General features: G+C 42.7%; 1 protein-coding gene and 1 long non-coding RNA gene across 2 annotated transcripts in view; one reads left to right on the forward strand and one right to left on the reverse strand.

The window, feature by feature from the left end:
* Nlg3 (Neuroligin 3) overlaps positions 1–16,186 on the forward strand; it is a 438,180-nt gene that overhangs the window by 399,322 nt on the left and 22,672 nt on the right. The window contains exons 4-5 of the mRNA XM_076316451.1: positions 6,384–6,499; positions 12,403–12,635. Coding sequence (XP_076172566.1) covers positions 6,384–6,499; positions 12,403–12,635 — 349 coding nt within the window. The remainder of the gene's footprint in view (positions 1–6,383; positions 6,500–12,402; positions 12,636–16,186) is intronic.
* Positions 10,884–12,390, reverse strand: LOC143149249 (uncharacterized). The gene is made up of 2 exons (XR_012992731.1): positions 12,237–12,390; positions 10,884–11,114 (listed from the first exon to the last, which is right to left on the reverse strand). It is a non-coding gene; the product is annotated as an uncharacterized LOC143149249 (long non-coding RNA).

Genomic DNA, 16,186 nt, shown 5'->3' on the forward strand with positions numbered 1-16,186 from the left:
TATGCAAAGAGTTCCCTGGAAAGTCTTGTAACTTTGCCAATTTTTTCGTATTCGACCGTAACACTTTCCAATTATGTTTCCAAAGTTTCAAACTTTACAAAAATGTAAAACAAATTTTTGAACGAACCCCGTGGAAATTCTTTCTTACCCGGTCAGATGTTTAACAAGGTTCATCGCTCGACGTTAATTTCACAACCGAGTACTTTGTCGCGTATATGCCTCTTTCGATCGATCGTAACATATTCTTCGTCCTAAATTTTCCTCTCCTTATTATTATCCGTTGTACACTGTATCCGAAGACGATTCAAATATACTTCCCATTCGACTTTCGAAGATCCGAATACCGTTCCATTCTTTGTGTATCTCCTCTTCACGCGTATTATATTTCATCGTATTTCACACGAATGTTACGTATTGTTTCCGATGGGTGCTCAATTGCATTCGTTATATAATCGTAATCGTATTCGTATCGATCGTTGGTCGTACGAGCCGGTGACGAAAAATTTGATTCCATTTCGTTTATGGTAATAAGATCGTTTCACACTCGCTCGTTTCCCGTACGTAACGAAAGCGGTGATCTTCCAGCGGCGGTTTCCGCGGACGATTCTTTTCCGCGAGTCACGGCCGGAGAATGGGCACGGTAACGCGAAACGAACGCTTAACGGGCCACGGAACCGCGAATATTCACGCTGGAGATTGTATTTATAACCGCGGACAAAGAGGAAAAACTTGTTCGAGTGCCCGGTTAATTTAAATATCGACCGCATAAACATTCGCGCGAGTGGCCACGCCGAGCAGAGAACGGCAAAGCCGCTTGCAACTTATGAATATTACCAGCGAACGTAAGCTTCCACCGTGTTCCCCTTATCCCCCTGCCCCCTTCCTCCCTGTCCCCGTCTTCTTCCTGTTTCGCTTGCAAGCTCAGCCGGAAAGGCGTCGTCGCTTTCTCGAAGAGTAGAAACGCGAATGCTGGAAACTGTCACGGTTGATAAGTCAATCAGCGCACCACCGAGCGAATGTTACCGAGAAATTTCCAAGGAAAAATTAACCCTCGCGAAACAACAAAATTTGCAAACAGGTTTTTCGTTCAAATAAATCATTTTAAATCGGAGACGAGTAACGCGTCACTCGAGCGAAAACGAGCTCGTGAGGTATTGCGCTCTGTAATTCAAACTCTAATATTTATTCAAAGAGCACCGAACGAAACGTCGCTGAATCGTTGTACGAAAGTTGCTCAACTATCCTGGACTATTCTTTTGCGGTTGCATTCCCTCTCGAAATAGTAGACCATTATTATTAATATTTTCGACGGGTTTCCGGAATAATGCAGTTAAATTCTTAAGTTTATGTACGGGTGAATGCACAACGGTCGCGAGTATTAATGATAACATTTTGTTGTTATCGAAGTAGAATACGAGTAATAAAACTGTCCAATAGGGGTTATGTTTTTGAATCCCAACGGCGCGGAAAAATGTTGCCCTGGATATTTATTAAATATTTATTCGACGAGAAGCTTTGTTTTTGAAAACAATGGAGAAAACAAACAAAAAAAAAAAACAAAAAAAATACGGAGTAACGTTAACATAGTCGTGGCAACGTTTATTGATCGAAAGTGATATGGATAGCGACGAGTAAAATGAGGACATGGCTAGACAGACAGCGATGGCGTTTATATCGTTTCAATTCAATATATGTGTATATATATATACTTCTCAGTAGTTGATATTTAAAGCGACAATAACAGTGACAAGTAGAATTAGAACGTGTTTGATCGAACTTCGTGGTTTTCGCTGCTCGATATCCGAAAGTATCGAAAACAGTGACGAGTAGAATTAGAACGTGCAGATATTAACGTTCGACAGCTTTAGTCATCGCTTTAGGTCAGAATTTATATACGATACCGTTTCGACGATCGTACAGGAGAAACAACACGAAATTGACGATACGTTGCAATTTTGTAAATTCTATGTCTCGTGTCCCGCGTTATCGTAAAGGAATAAGAGGAGTTTGAAGTATGCGTAATAATAGCTGGCATTACATCGTTCATACGTGGACTCGGTCGCATTTCACCGTGTCATGTAGGTTATCAAGATAATGCACGACACGAAAGCTAGTTGTGAAATGTTACGGCTTCCTTTTCTGTGTCTGTGCGGCACGTATAGTAACAATGCATACAAAGGAACACATTAATTTGTACGTAGAACTTAACACACCGCGTATCGTGGCTGAGGGAAAAAAATGCGAGTTACTAACAGAAATTAAAAGAATCGTGTACCATGAATCCTGGCGGATTAACTGGCACGATAACGATATAATTAAAAAAATTTTCGCTCGGTGTTTACATTCAAATTGGAGTAAAAGCAATTCGTCCAATTAAATCCACGAAACTGAAAGACGTGCCTCTTTGTAATCTCTCGAACGGTGAATCTTTGTTTATTCTTATTGCCTCGTTCGTAACAATAACAGATAACGAACCGAATAAAAATTCGTACCAAAGGGTTAGAATAACGTTCGCCCCGGACTTTAACTTTCGATAACGTTATTAAGGTGCACGTTCGAGATGCAAGTGGAACGAGTCAATCACTTCGGAAACATTCTACTCGTAGTACGTGAGGCCACCGCAATTTTAAGGCTTTGCTTACTTACAGTGGATCCAATTTAATTGGTGTACACCCCCAAAGTGCGAGGTACTCTTAAGTAACGGATGTTGCAGTGCGCCATCTTGCCTGTTACCTAACGGGACACATGCATATTAATGGGTGAGCTGACAGGTTAATTTTCCCATGACTGGATATCGAGCAGCTACCGTGCATAGTAGTACCTTGACGTGTGTTGCCCCGACAGAATCATCAACTAGACGAGAAAATGAAAAATGTCACCGTCTTTCGAAGCTATTAGAAAAAAACCGTCGCGCTTGCTCAAGATCGATGAGAAAATCGAGCGAAAATTACCATCGACGCAGCCCGGAAACATTTACTTCGAACGTTTCGCGGGGACGCGACGAAAATTTATTTTTACGAGATCGAATTATTTTTAGGAAAAGTAACCTTCGTACGACCGGTGCGAGCAACTGTCCAGCGAAACGAGTGGTCAACTTACGATATCCAATGGTTGATGTTAATCGTACGAACGTAATCGTAGAGAAAATTTAACACAACATTGTCACGAGGGACGTGCAAATTGCTGAAACGTGTATTAGTTAAGGGAAACCGTCAGTCATCGTCCATCTCTTGACTGACAGGTCCTGGCACCGCAAAGGGACGTCATCTAAACTACTGGACCGCGGACATTGATAGCGACCGGAGCTAATGGCTCGACGCATCTTGGGAGGCGATGAGTATCGTGTTCCTGCAAGATTCTCGACTACGTATCGACAGGCTTCATCGCGACGAAATCGTTCTCAGGGATTCGTATCGATGAATACAATGTCGATATCTGCACCGCATCCAGATCTCTAACCAGGGTCATCCCTATTCAATGATCTCGTCCATTCATCTCGTGCCCCTGTTTAGGGATATTTCTCAACACTTTGCATCCGTCATTGTCTGGCCCCCCCTTTTTCATATTTTCAGAATATCCAACTCTTCTTTCACATTTTTCTCGATTTTCATAATTTTACATTTTTTCAATTTTCCAACTTTCTCGAATTTCCCCATTTTCCTAGTATCCAGCAGTTGTATTCCAATTTTCCTTTTCCCAAGTGTCCTACAATTTTCCAACTTTCTTTATTCTTCGCTCCTACGAGTTGCCCAATCTTTACTCGTCCACAATTTCTACGAGTTTCCCAATTTTCCTAATTTCGAGCTTGCAATTTTCCAATCTTCCTCATTTTAAGCGCCCGACTGTTCGATTTTTCTAATTTCAAGCCCACGATGTTCCAATTTTCCTTATTTCAAGCCCACAAATTTCCAATGTTCCCAAATCGCAGCTACTCTATCCCTGCGTTCAATTTCCCCGGTTAGAAACTCCCGTGAAATTTCCATTCTCGAATTTTCACATTCCCGGTTTTCACTTTCCGTCGCACAATTTTCTTTCGCGGTATCGCGTTCGCAGCGATTACCGCTCTAAACAATCGCAGCATCGTCAGAGTGGCCCACGCTTTTGTCGCACCGAAAATATCCAAGCGACGAAATCTCCCAGGAGGCGAATCCTTCGGCTTCCAATATGAAGATTAACGACACCCAAGTTTCCGATTAAACAAGCAACGGGGGAAAATGGTGGCTGCCGCTTTTGTCTCGTGCCGCGGAACAACGTTATCTCGATCCGCTAACTAAGCCAGCCGAAACCGCGATAACCGCGCGGCCGAAAATACTTGGCGCCGGATATCGAAGCCATCTCGGGGAAAAGCCTTGGAAAATACGTTCACGGAGTACACACCAACCGCTGGAGCCGCTTTCAGTCAGTTAATGATGTATCTTCGTGAACCACCGCGATAGGATTACCCGTCTCCAACGAACACTGTCTTCCCCGATACGAAGATTAACGACTCCCGAGATTTAAGTAACTTCTGGCTGATGGGCGCGGAGCTCGTAACGCGGCGTTGGGAAAAAAAAAGAAGATAAAAATAATACTCGATTCTCTTTTTCCACGGTTCAGATTTAACGCAATTCTACTGGTGTAATCGACTCTGACTTTTCACACCAATTTTTATTACAATACGTTTAGTATATTTCTGTTCGAGACATTAGCACCGTTGATAATAAAACCTGGAATAAATACCTTTTCAATGTACATCGAATATTACCTTACGTTTGATGCAATCGAACGTGTATGCGAGAAAATTAAACGCTTCCGAGAGACACTTTTTTGCTAAATTTTCACGAAAGTCACAGAAATGTTCTATTCGATTCATACGTAACAATACGTCTTTTTACGGTGTCCCGCTAAAAGCCACCTTATAAAAGCAAAACGGAGCGTAGTTTTCATTAAAGTAAAAGTTTCGTCGAAATGTTATCCGAGATTCGGAATGAAATTTATCTCCACATCGGCCGTTCCACATCGGCCGGGAGACACGTTCTCTTAGTAAATAACCGGTATTTTTGTGTTCGGGGATGAAATTCCGTTCTAAAGAGCCAAATAGAATCCGCCCTCCCCCACCCTATCGCCCTATCAACCCTTTGTCTGAGTAACGATATCGCGGAGCGAGCCACGACGAACGAACGAAGACGCGAATTCGGGATTCTTCGAATTCTGGTTTCGTCGCGCATTCGGGATTTATAATCCCGGATGTAGACGTTGTTGGCAACGGGACTCGAGCACCAACGGAGCAACAAATTCCCGTGACCGTTTAGAATTCTCTTCTTAAACTGCGACGTATGCCACTTCCATGCCAACCGGCCGAACGAATTTGCGTTCCGCGAACGAACCGGGCGCACGATGAAACTCTGGTTGGCTGGTGTACTTGATTTCCCGCGATAATGACCCGACCGGGCTCCGGTTTGCCTCGCCACCGATTTATTTCGTCCACCGTGTCTGTTTTTACCGGCTACCGTGGAACAATAACTTGCAGGTAGATACCAGAGTAAGAAATTAATCTTCGTGGAACTTGGCCCCGGACCCGTAACGCGCGTCAAGAGGTCCGAGCTTCAAATTATCCGGAGGGACATTTTACGGAGAATTTGAAAACTCGAAAGAATTGAGCGAGAAAAGAAACGAGCGGTGTTGGTCAAATTGATGTAGAAGAGACACGAGGAACTTGCTATATCCGAGTATAGCTGATCGATGTGCAAAGTAAATAATGTATGAAAATTGCGAATGAAATTGGACTTGGTCGAGGTGAGCACCGGTGTCTGATGTGTAAAGTTTAATGTGTAAAAGTTGCGAATGAAATTGGACCTGGTCGAGGTAAGCACCGGTGTCTGACCAGTGTTGGTTAATACTACTCAAGTGTGCCTAGGTGTACCTTAATATAGCCTGGTATACCTTTTTGGTGTGTAACATTTAATATGTAAGGTTACGAATAAAATTGGAAAGTGTCTAGATAGTTGTAGGTGTCTGATCATTAACTGGTCGATACTACTGGAATTAACTGGTCTTCGATAAATGAATACAAACGAAATACAGGGGAGACTACTCTTACCTTAATCTACTCTGTTGATACGTAAAATTTAATAAATAATAATTACAATTTAAATTGGAGGTAAATAACCACCGATGGCTGATCACTGGCTGGTCAATACCACTTGACTCTTCGTGTGCGACACGTGGATCAATATTTTTGAAATTTCGCGAGGCTGTACAGTATTTATATTACATAGATTATTTTTTACGTTCATGACGAACGAAACCGTGGGAAACTTGAAGTTGTCGCTCCTTGAAACGTTAGTAACCGTGTAACGTTGCACAAGATACACGTTTCCCTTACTACTTTTTAATTGTTCCAGGACTGCTGTTTCATCGCAGCGTTCTAATGTCTGGCAGTGCGCTTTCACCGTGGGCGCTGGTGAGAGGAGCCGCAAATTACGCTCTGCAGGTTGCCAAACATCTAAATTGCTCGTGGGTGAGTAGTGTCTGAACTGCGTTACGTTACGGTCCCCCATTCGATGATAACTTCTCGACGAATAACCCGCCGAACTCCTTTTCCTTTAGAGAGGGTAGAAGACGGACACATCGTTCGTCCTGAAATTTTTACAGAAATTAACGATGAAACTTTCCTCGAACAATTTTACCGGAATACGAGAAAAAATGCAGAACTGAAAGAAAAAAAATAGAAATAAAAACATGGAAAATTCTGTATCCGAGACCACGTGAAATTAGAAAGTTTCTGTTTTTCGAATATCGAGAAACGCGAAGGTAGAGGAAACGCGTGCCGCGAGAGCGAAGCGTGAGTCTTAAAGATTGGGAAACAGGATAATCCGAATACGGGGAGAACGGGAAAGTGGAAAATCGTGAAACTGGAAATATGTGAAATTAGAGAATTGTTGGCTCGGGGAACCGAGAAATTGGGAAAAGTGGTAACGGGGAAATGTGAACGGGGAGAATGGAGAGAGAAGACGCGGCACGGTTACGAAAACGTGTGTGGAACGGTAACGAAAACGTGGAAAATGTGAAACGAAAAGCTGGTGGGGAAAACTGGCGGGCGACATTATGCGATACCGGCTAGGGGCTTATCCAAAAACACGCGTCAGATCGTCGAAAGTCGGACATTATTTTCGTTCCGTATCGCTACCAATTTAATTCTATTCGACGAGAGGAGGATATTTTCGTAACGTGTATTACTCGCGTTAAAACGCGGCAACTCCCAGCGGGCGAGTTTCCCGATGTCCAGAGCGCATATTAGCTTAATTGAAACGCATCGTTAATATAATTGGTAGTGCGTAACTAACGGACGCAAAAACACCGTTTCCGCTCGGTTTAATCTGATAGTTTAATTTATGTCTAGACGCGTCGCGTTTCCGTGTAACCGTTTCGACACTGTCCGCTCGCTGTTTTGTAAATTGTTTGGTCGCAAATGGGAAATTCCCCCGGCGCATAAAAGTCGAGCGTGCGCTGCTCCCCGCCATTTTTTGATGGACATAAAATTTTGTCGCGCTCCCAGTGTCCTATTTGTGTATTTGGAGAAAAAAGAAAAACAGAAAGAAAAATTTACAATACACCACGCGGCAGAAATTTTTATTCAAAAGCGGCTCGAATATTTCGTATTCACCGTACGATGGACTTTCAGATTTCCAAGCTTTACAACTTCGGAACATTGTCGACCGTAACATCCTCTATGGTAAACAATACAACGATCCGAAACGTAATTGACAAGAATCGCACCAACGGTTTCTTCGATTCGAATAATTGAGAAATTAATCACAAGGTTAGACATCGGATGTATAAAATTCATAGAATAAGAAGACAACATTTTTTTGGGCATGAAAGATATTGTACACGTTCGGTAATATTTGAACCGAAAGAGACGTATTTCTGCATAAAATACGAAAAAGAAAACGAACGTTCGGTAGCTATAAAGCATGCGCGCCCTGTTAGATTCCGCGAGTGTTAAATTTTACGAAGCGGGCCATCGTTCAAATTTTTACACCGATTCGAATAACTTCGTCGTGGACGTACGAGTCGGTTGAAACAAGAGTCGCAAACTCTTCTCGAACAATGAAATTCCCTTGAATGGAACCAGAGACCGAGCCACATACAAGATGTTTCCTTAACTACGCTACAAAGTGGCACAAATGGCCTCTTGTGCTGCATAAACACGGAGATTTTATGCTCCTCTTAAAGGGGTAAACAAGGGTGTAACTGAGGAGTCATGAAGTGAGATTGCTAGTAAAATTGTACACGTTTATAAAGATTCCGTTAAAGGGTTCTGAAAGTGATGCGCGCGTAAAAAATTAAAGAAAAATATCCGTCCGCCCCGTCCGACCACCAACGATCCTTTTCCCCTTGCGTGTATCGTCTCTGCTCGAATCCTCGCTCCCTCCTACCATAATCGCGAGAATATCCTCGTTAAATCCTCTCGAAACATTCGATGGACGTATCTCGCTCTAAATATTCTTTCGCGTGCAAGTCCCTCGACCGTGACAGCGTTTCCACTATTCCCGTTTTACAAGTACCGTGGAAACTGGCAAGTAGAATAAGTACACACCCGGGCAGACGTAAACACGCGACAGGTCTTTGTACCACGTTTCGTTGGAAATATACGCTCCGTGCGACTCAATATTTAAAACGTCTGGAAAGCAGTGACGAGTAGAATCAGGCCGTGCATGCGCAGACCACGCGCCCGACCAGTTCGCGTGCGATACCACTCGATGTTTCGTTCCTCGGCCGTGTACTCGACACTTTCGACGAATTTCCGGATTCGTGAAACTGCGTGTCGCGGATGGAACGAGAATACGAACAGTCGTCGAAAGAACGTTATGGAAAACACCGTTGAAATTAAATTTCCCGAGAATCCTCGAATATTCCGGCCACGTTCGACAATTTCAATGATCGAACCCGAAACAGAGACCGTGAGCCACCCGATTCGAGCGAATCGACGTTCAAGATTTATCGAACGATATCGAGAGGCAATATCGATGCGCGTTCGATGCTTACAACCACTCCGCCGTTACCCAGGATACACGTTCCACGTTGGCGAGCCTAAACAGCCCTTCGATTTGCAACCGATTGAAAGTAACGATTAAACGCGAAATCTGGACGAATGTGGCCGATTGTTCACCCCTTTCTCCGATACGTTCGCGCAACCCCTCTAACGTTCCAACCCCTCCGGTGAAGGAGCGAGGAGAATTGGGTTACACGCAGAATGGAAAACCGAACGAGATTATGTGTTATGGTAGTCGCGAGTAACGACCGTGAGGGATAGATTGAATTTGACGCCGGGCAAAAAATGACGAAATTAATCTCGCCACGGAATTCGAAACGGGGTTGCACAGGGTTAGAAAGGGGTGTCACAGTGACGGGAGAGAGAGGGGGAGACCACTGACGTTTCGTTTTGCAACGGTTGCGTTCGATCTCGAACCATGCTCAGGGCGTAGCTCGAATATCGATTTCGCAAGTTCGAGACTCGGGAATATTTTCTATGGTAAACGTTGATTGAATTTTAAACGAAATTAATTTCCAGGGAAAATTTTCACACAAATGTTTCGTTCGATTCTGGAATCATCTCAACCCCTTGAGAGTTCTGGGCAATACGTGTCGGTAATGGAAACGTCTCTGATAGTGAGAACAAGCGTAAAATATATTCAAGTATATTAACGATGACGACTCTTTGGAAAATATTGAACGAGAAATTGAGTAATGCTTAATACGATTGGTATACAAAGATACGAATAAAAACACTTACTAGTTGGCCTAACGTAATCCAGGATGGTTCGTGCAAGCCCTTGTCGGAGATGAACAATCCTGTAAAAAAATACAATACACAGAATATACTTTATTCTCTTCCAAGACGTTCCGAATAAAATATATTCTCTCGAAAAGAAATGCACTCTTCGTTGCATTTACTCTTACCTATTACTAAATTTGTCCACACATCGATAGCATCGTTAGAATAATTCTACAAACATTATTACCCGTAACACCCAATTCACCTACACACCTATATACATCGTATATCAATCTAACTGCAAACAAACCCTTCCTCTTCCATTTTATTACACAATCTCTCTTTCTCCTTCATTAGATAATTTCCCAATCAAACACACCCTTCCTCGCATTTATCACTCCCCATCCCCAAACAAATCAACATCGATACAATCGTCGAAAGAAGTCTCGTTACCCCTAACACCAAATCCACGTACTCGAACATTGTACCTAGATTGAAATCCAGGAAAAAAAACGTTCTTTCTCCTCCGTTTGATAATTTTTCGTTCACCGCGAATCCCTCGCGCGTGAAGGGGTTTAAAATCGTTACGTTAAAATCTACATCGATACAATCTTCGAAAGAAGTCTCGTTACCCCTAACACCAAATCCACGTACTCGGACCATTGTACCTAGATTGAAATCCAGGAAAAAAAACGTTCTTTCTCCTCCGTTTGATAATTTTTCGTTCACCGCGAATCCCTCGCGCGTGAAGGGGTTTAAAATCGTTACGTAACACCCTGTGCGGTACACTCGAGGACCGTTTGCACGGAGGTTAGCTAAAATACCTGGCACGGTAACGCCATCTCGCTCGGTCGGTCGGTCGGTCGGTCGGTCGAACGAAATCCGACCAAACAATGATTCCTCCCGGAATTCCCGGCGGGATCTCCAGCGAAACGAGCGCCCTCGAAAAGGGTTAACGAAGCCCCGGTAAACGGGTGTTCCGCGCAATGGAACGCAGCGACGCCGCACGGACCGACGCGCCGATTGACTTTAATTCGGCTCCACGCAAATGAATTGCTTTAGCATCCGGCCGGCAAATCGCCTTTGGAAATCCCGCCCCGATGTAGACGGAGTCTGGCCGCAATCGAATGTCGAACCCTGCACCCGCGTCCGAGGATATCCCGCGCAGCGGAAACCCCGCCACGACTCTGCAGAATCGTTGCACCGTGGAGGCTTGCAGTGGAGGAGGGCAAGTGCATTCGGTCGTCCGCGCGACGAATCATTCGCTCGACGACTTTAATCGGCGTCCCGATACGGTCCACCGACGCCCAGAAACACTGGACAAGTTCCGATTTCTGACACCAAGTGCTGCGAACTATTGAACAGTTATTATATATATGTAGGAAAATAATTATTGGACGCTTCCTCGATGGGGATAGTTCAACTCGATAGTTTCTTTGGTTACTCGTGTAGATTTTAAATGGAGGTTACTTTTCGCGAAGGTGGTAACAAGGTTTTTTTAAGTTAGATCTGTGTATGGGTGGAAAAGAAAGTCATTGAAATGTTGTGTTATATACGAACGGGGAAAACTTGATCCGGGATGGGATTTTTTGGAGTAGTTTTCTCCTTCGGAGTAGAGGAATAATAAATTTCTTAAACAGAGATCTGTATACTTTTAAACGGTTTCTTTTCACGAAAGTGGTAACAAGGTTTTTTTAAGTTAGATCTGTGTATGGGTGGAAGAGAAAGTTATTGAAATGTTGTGTTATATACGAACGGGGGAAACTTGATCCGGGATTGGACTTTTTGGAGTAGTTTTCTCCTTGGGCGTAGAGGAATAATAAATTTCTTAAGCAGAGATCTGTATGCGTAGGAAGGAAAGTTATTTTGTGTGTATATGGGGAAAATTTTATTTATTTTATATGGAATAATGTTCTTTTGTAGTACTTTTCTCCTTGTGTGTGCAGGAATAGTATATTTCTTAAATATAGATGTGCACGCTCAGAGAGGGAAATTATTTTGTATGTATATTATATATGAGAGAAAGTTGAATCACTGTATATAGAATAAGATCTTTCGCGACACTTTCACTCTTAATGTGTATTTATATTTAAGAAATTTATCACAGACTCAAACAATATTGGTACGTATGCAGCCAGGTGCAATGTCTGACCAATGACATCCCTATGCTACTGCACGCTTCGTTCGTAATGTATCAATATATGAACCACTATTTTGGGAAATTTGATCAGAAATGTATTAAATATTATTCAAATACTGCTTCTACTTCCCAATATCATCTTTCCTTTCGTACTCGAAGTAACAACTTTTGTACGAATAATTTCGATGTTCGTAAACATATCGACAAAAGAGCTAGAAAACTCCTTTACAACACGTCCTATTTTAACATATTTCGAGCGTCCGTTTTCTCGTTACATCGAGTGAAATCGTTGCACGGTATAAAAAAATAAGTAAAGTAAATAAATTCCATCCTCACCTTTGTCCCATTTTGACACACCACTGCCGGAAAAAGAATTCTCGGTCGACTTTCTCGAGTTCCCTCGAACGAATCTCGAGTACGACGTTCTACGTGGGCCTGCATCGTAAGTTCAACCGCGTTCAACATCCTGTCAGATGCAAACTAACGTGTCCTCTTTGTCCAGGCCGCAGGTGATCCTCAGACGTTGCTAAGATGCCTCAGGGACGTGCCACTGAACGCGTTGGTGTCGGTGCCCGTTAAGGGGTTGGAATTCGCCCCGGCGTTCGGTCCCAGCATAGACGGCGTCGTGATTGATCCCGGTGATCCAGAGGATCAGGACTTCACCCTGCAAGTCGACACGATCAATACGCTGAATAACATTTTACTACGGAAGGACGTCGTGGGCAAACTCTCGAGGTATTTTCAACGAACTCTCTCTCTCTCTCTCTTTCTCCGCGCCCTCGTGTTCCCTTCAACCCTTAACACGGTACGTCGTTAGGGTTTCTTTGGTAGCAGGGGATGAAACAGACTTGCAAACTTCGCCATCCGTTGCTTTTTTCCCTTTTTTTCGCGCGCCAAAGAGGCGTGTTTCGAGTTAGGTGCACCAGCTCGGGTGTAAAGTTAAGTATAGTGCACCCTCAAAGTCGATAGGGGAAATTAGCAATCAGGGAGGGGAAGATAGAGGGGATGGAGGTACTCCTAAGGTAACTTCGATCTTGGGATTCTGGATCAATGTCACCTGCGAGAAAGCTTTTCTGGGTTCATTACTCACGGAGAAGGCTACTCGCGGATGGATTTCAATGCGAAGGACTTGTGAAATAAGTCCTTATCATTTTTCAAGAACAGTATTGACATTGACTATTGCTTGTGGAATGACAAAATTATATTCGATTCGAGCAATCCTTATAATTTTCTAAGTATAGTATTGACATTGAGTTGTGGAATGAAAAAATTATATTCGATTCGAGCAATCCTTATAAATTTAAAAGTATAGTATTAAAATTGTCTTCTCGATTTAAGTTTTGTCTACTATATAACAAAGAGAAGACACTGATCTAAGAAAAGAAAGGAAAGAGATACAACCATGCAGATGAAAAAAGAAACAAACTTGTTGCAAGTTTAATGGAGGAGATACCTCCATTAAGGAGATATAAAAACAAATTTCTCGCAAGGTTAACCGAAAAATTCAAGTGTTACTCGAAAATTTCTTAAACAAAAATTGTCGCAGCCAATTGCAATACTTAAAAACGATCGATAGACAAACACGCGATATTTCACCCGAATATTCCCCATCCGTTCGTTTCCTTCTTTCCCTTATTTCGCTAAAAAGGGAAGCTCGTAGGCAACAGACTCGAAAACTTTGAAATATGCAGCCACGTTTAACACTCCGTCCAACCGAGTAACGTTAACGACGAACACGTAGCAGACCACGCCCCGTACGACCACCACCATCGCCCCGTTTCCAATTTACAAAATTCCACCCCGTAAAATTAAACTGCCAAATTCCCGATTCGAGCGCTCCAACGCGATTCTTTTCACCCGTGTGTTTCCGTCCGAGCTCCGTCTTACCGATGCGAAAAGCTCCAAGTGTAGAAAGGAGATCGGTTAACGCGTGCTAGAAACTCATTACTGGACTTCGGTTACGGAGGGCGGGATAAGGGGTTGGTGGGAGGGTAGGGGGATGCTTTCGTTCGACTCTGTGATAAATAGAACGTTTTCGCGAGCCACCCCCACCCCTGGCGCGCGTCATTCTCCGGATTCCTTCTATTTCTTCGTTTCGGCCCCCGACTACCCCCGTTTTATACCTTTCAACCTTTCCAACCCCGTCACCCCCCAGTCGTCGTACACTTTTTCGAATACATTGTCCCGCATCCCCTTTTTTCTCCCTCCGTTCGACCATATCGTTCTTTATCTTCGAACTCTTTCTAATACTTCCCCCGTTTCTCACCCTCGTCCCCATCCTAACGTCCTGGTTAACTCTCTCCCTCGATGGACTCGGTTTCCACTCTTTCAACGTTTCATCTTCGAATTGTTCCCGCTCTCTCCGATCGGTCGCTCGAGTTTCCCTTTCCGGTGGTTTCCTTTCTCGCTCGCCCTGTATGCAAACCGCCACCTTTAATTACCGCTTTTCTGGAGCGCGTTCTCGTCCGGGCCACGCTCTTGTCGCTCAGAAACGAATTTAGCCTCGTCGCTCGTGTTTTTCGAGGCACCGGTGGTCCCGTTTGCAAAAGTAATCTAACAAGTGCCGTTCGCGATTACTCTTATTGTACCAAGGTGGGGATGATCGACGTTCTGTAGCAAGAGGGGTCCTTAAAATATCCGGTAGCTTTTTCATTGTGGTATTAGTTATTATCGTAATATCTTTATCCCAAAGATTGAAAGTTAAAATTGAAAATTAAAATTGAAAATTACACAATTCCAGCAGTTATGGAATGATATGAAAAAGAAAACATATACCGGAGCCTTTGACAAACTCCAATCTATAGATTTTTAATTTTATTGCAAAAATCATTCTGATTGACTTTTCGTTTTTACCGATCGAGATTAATAATAAAACACAATTGAATAATTGCAAATTACATCGTTCAAACAGTTATGGAATTGCATTAAAAAAGAAAAAACATATATCGAAGCTTCTGAGAGACTCCAATCGATAGGTTTTTCATATTGTTACGAAAATTAGTCGATATTGTGCTCTTTCATTTTTACCAATCGAGATTAACGATAAAGCACATTAAAAAATTACAAGCTACACAGCTTCAACAGTCGTAGAATGGAATCGAAAAAGTATATATCGTAGTTCCTGGGCTACCTCACGATAAGAGTTAAATGATTCAACACGAGGAAGAAAAGATTCGAGCGACCACGGAACCACGAACAATCCAAGAATGTTTCCGTGCGAAATTAGAGACGGGCGGGGGGGAAACCCACAAAGCGGCTTTTGTCTATCGTGGAATTTTAAATAACTTCGCGAGTCGTCGTTTCGTCGTTGGATATAATGGCGCGTATTTAGAGAGAGTCCTTTTCCGTGAAAATTAACCGTGTCGTACGCGCAGCAGATTCCAATTACGCACTGACAGTTCCCGCGATAAATCTTGTACGTATCGTATCCCGTAATATACAAAATGGCGAATTTCTACGCTCGTTTCTATTTATTTTATATTATCCCTTAATATATAAAATGACAAATTTCCCTCGTTTCTATTTGCTTCGTATTATCTCGTTATATGTAAATTGATCAATCTTGTTCGTTTCCATTTATTTCGCTCTCGTATCGTATCAAATGACTCTCGTTCAATTCATAATAATAATAATAATAATAATAATAGTAATCCATTTCTCGGTCGCTGGGGGCTTCGTTCCCCAGAATATTGACTTCGAGAATACCGGTTTCGACATCACCCCGCCGCAAATATTTTCGAAAATAATTTTTCCGGAAACGAAATCTCGCGTGAGAAAATTTTATTATTTTTTAAATTTAATCTTCTTCTTTATCGCCGTAAAATCAATTCCTTCACTCGATTCTACCATCGATACAACCGGTGTATCATCGATCGCATTTTTTAAACAACGACGAATCAAGGTCTATGTAAACAATTTTTTCGTTTCCAAATAATTAATCAACGCGAGAACCTCCGAATCGGGGTACGAATATTAGTAGCGCATATTTACCGTGGAATATTTATGAAATATTACCTGCGTCCAGATTCTATATTTAGTTTAGCGCTCGAATTCGAAACGATACGTAAATATGAATGACGTTGACCGTAATGAACGAGAAGTACCTGCTTCGTTATGATTTGTCAACAGTATTTCATTAATATAATAGTCCCTGGTCCGAGCGTAAATGTTATAACGAGTGAACGTATAACGAGGTTTTTACAGTCGTTTACCACGAGATCGAAAATAGCTAAAGTTGAAATACAGAGAAACGAGGAGCGAGGAGTATAATTTTGTTACTAACTCGT

The sequence above is a fragment of the Ptiloglossa arizonensis genome, chromosome 7 (assembly GCF_051014685.1).
Source record: "Ptiloglossa arizonensis isolate GNS036 chromosome 7, iyPtiAriz1_principal, whole genome shotgun sequence".
Lineage (NCBI taxonomy): Eukaryota > Metazoa > Arthropoda > Insecta > Hymenoptera > Colletidae > Ptiloglossa > Ptiloglossa arizonensis.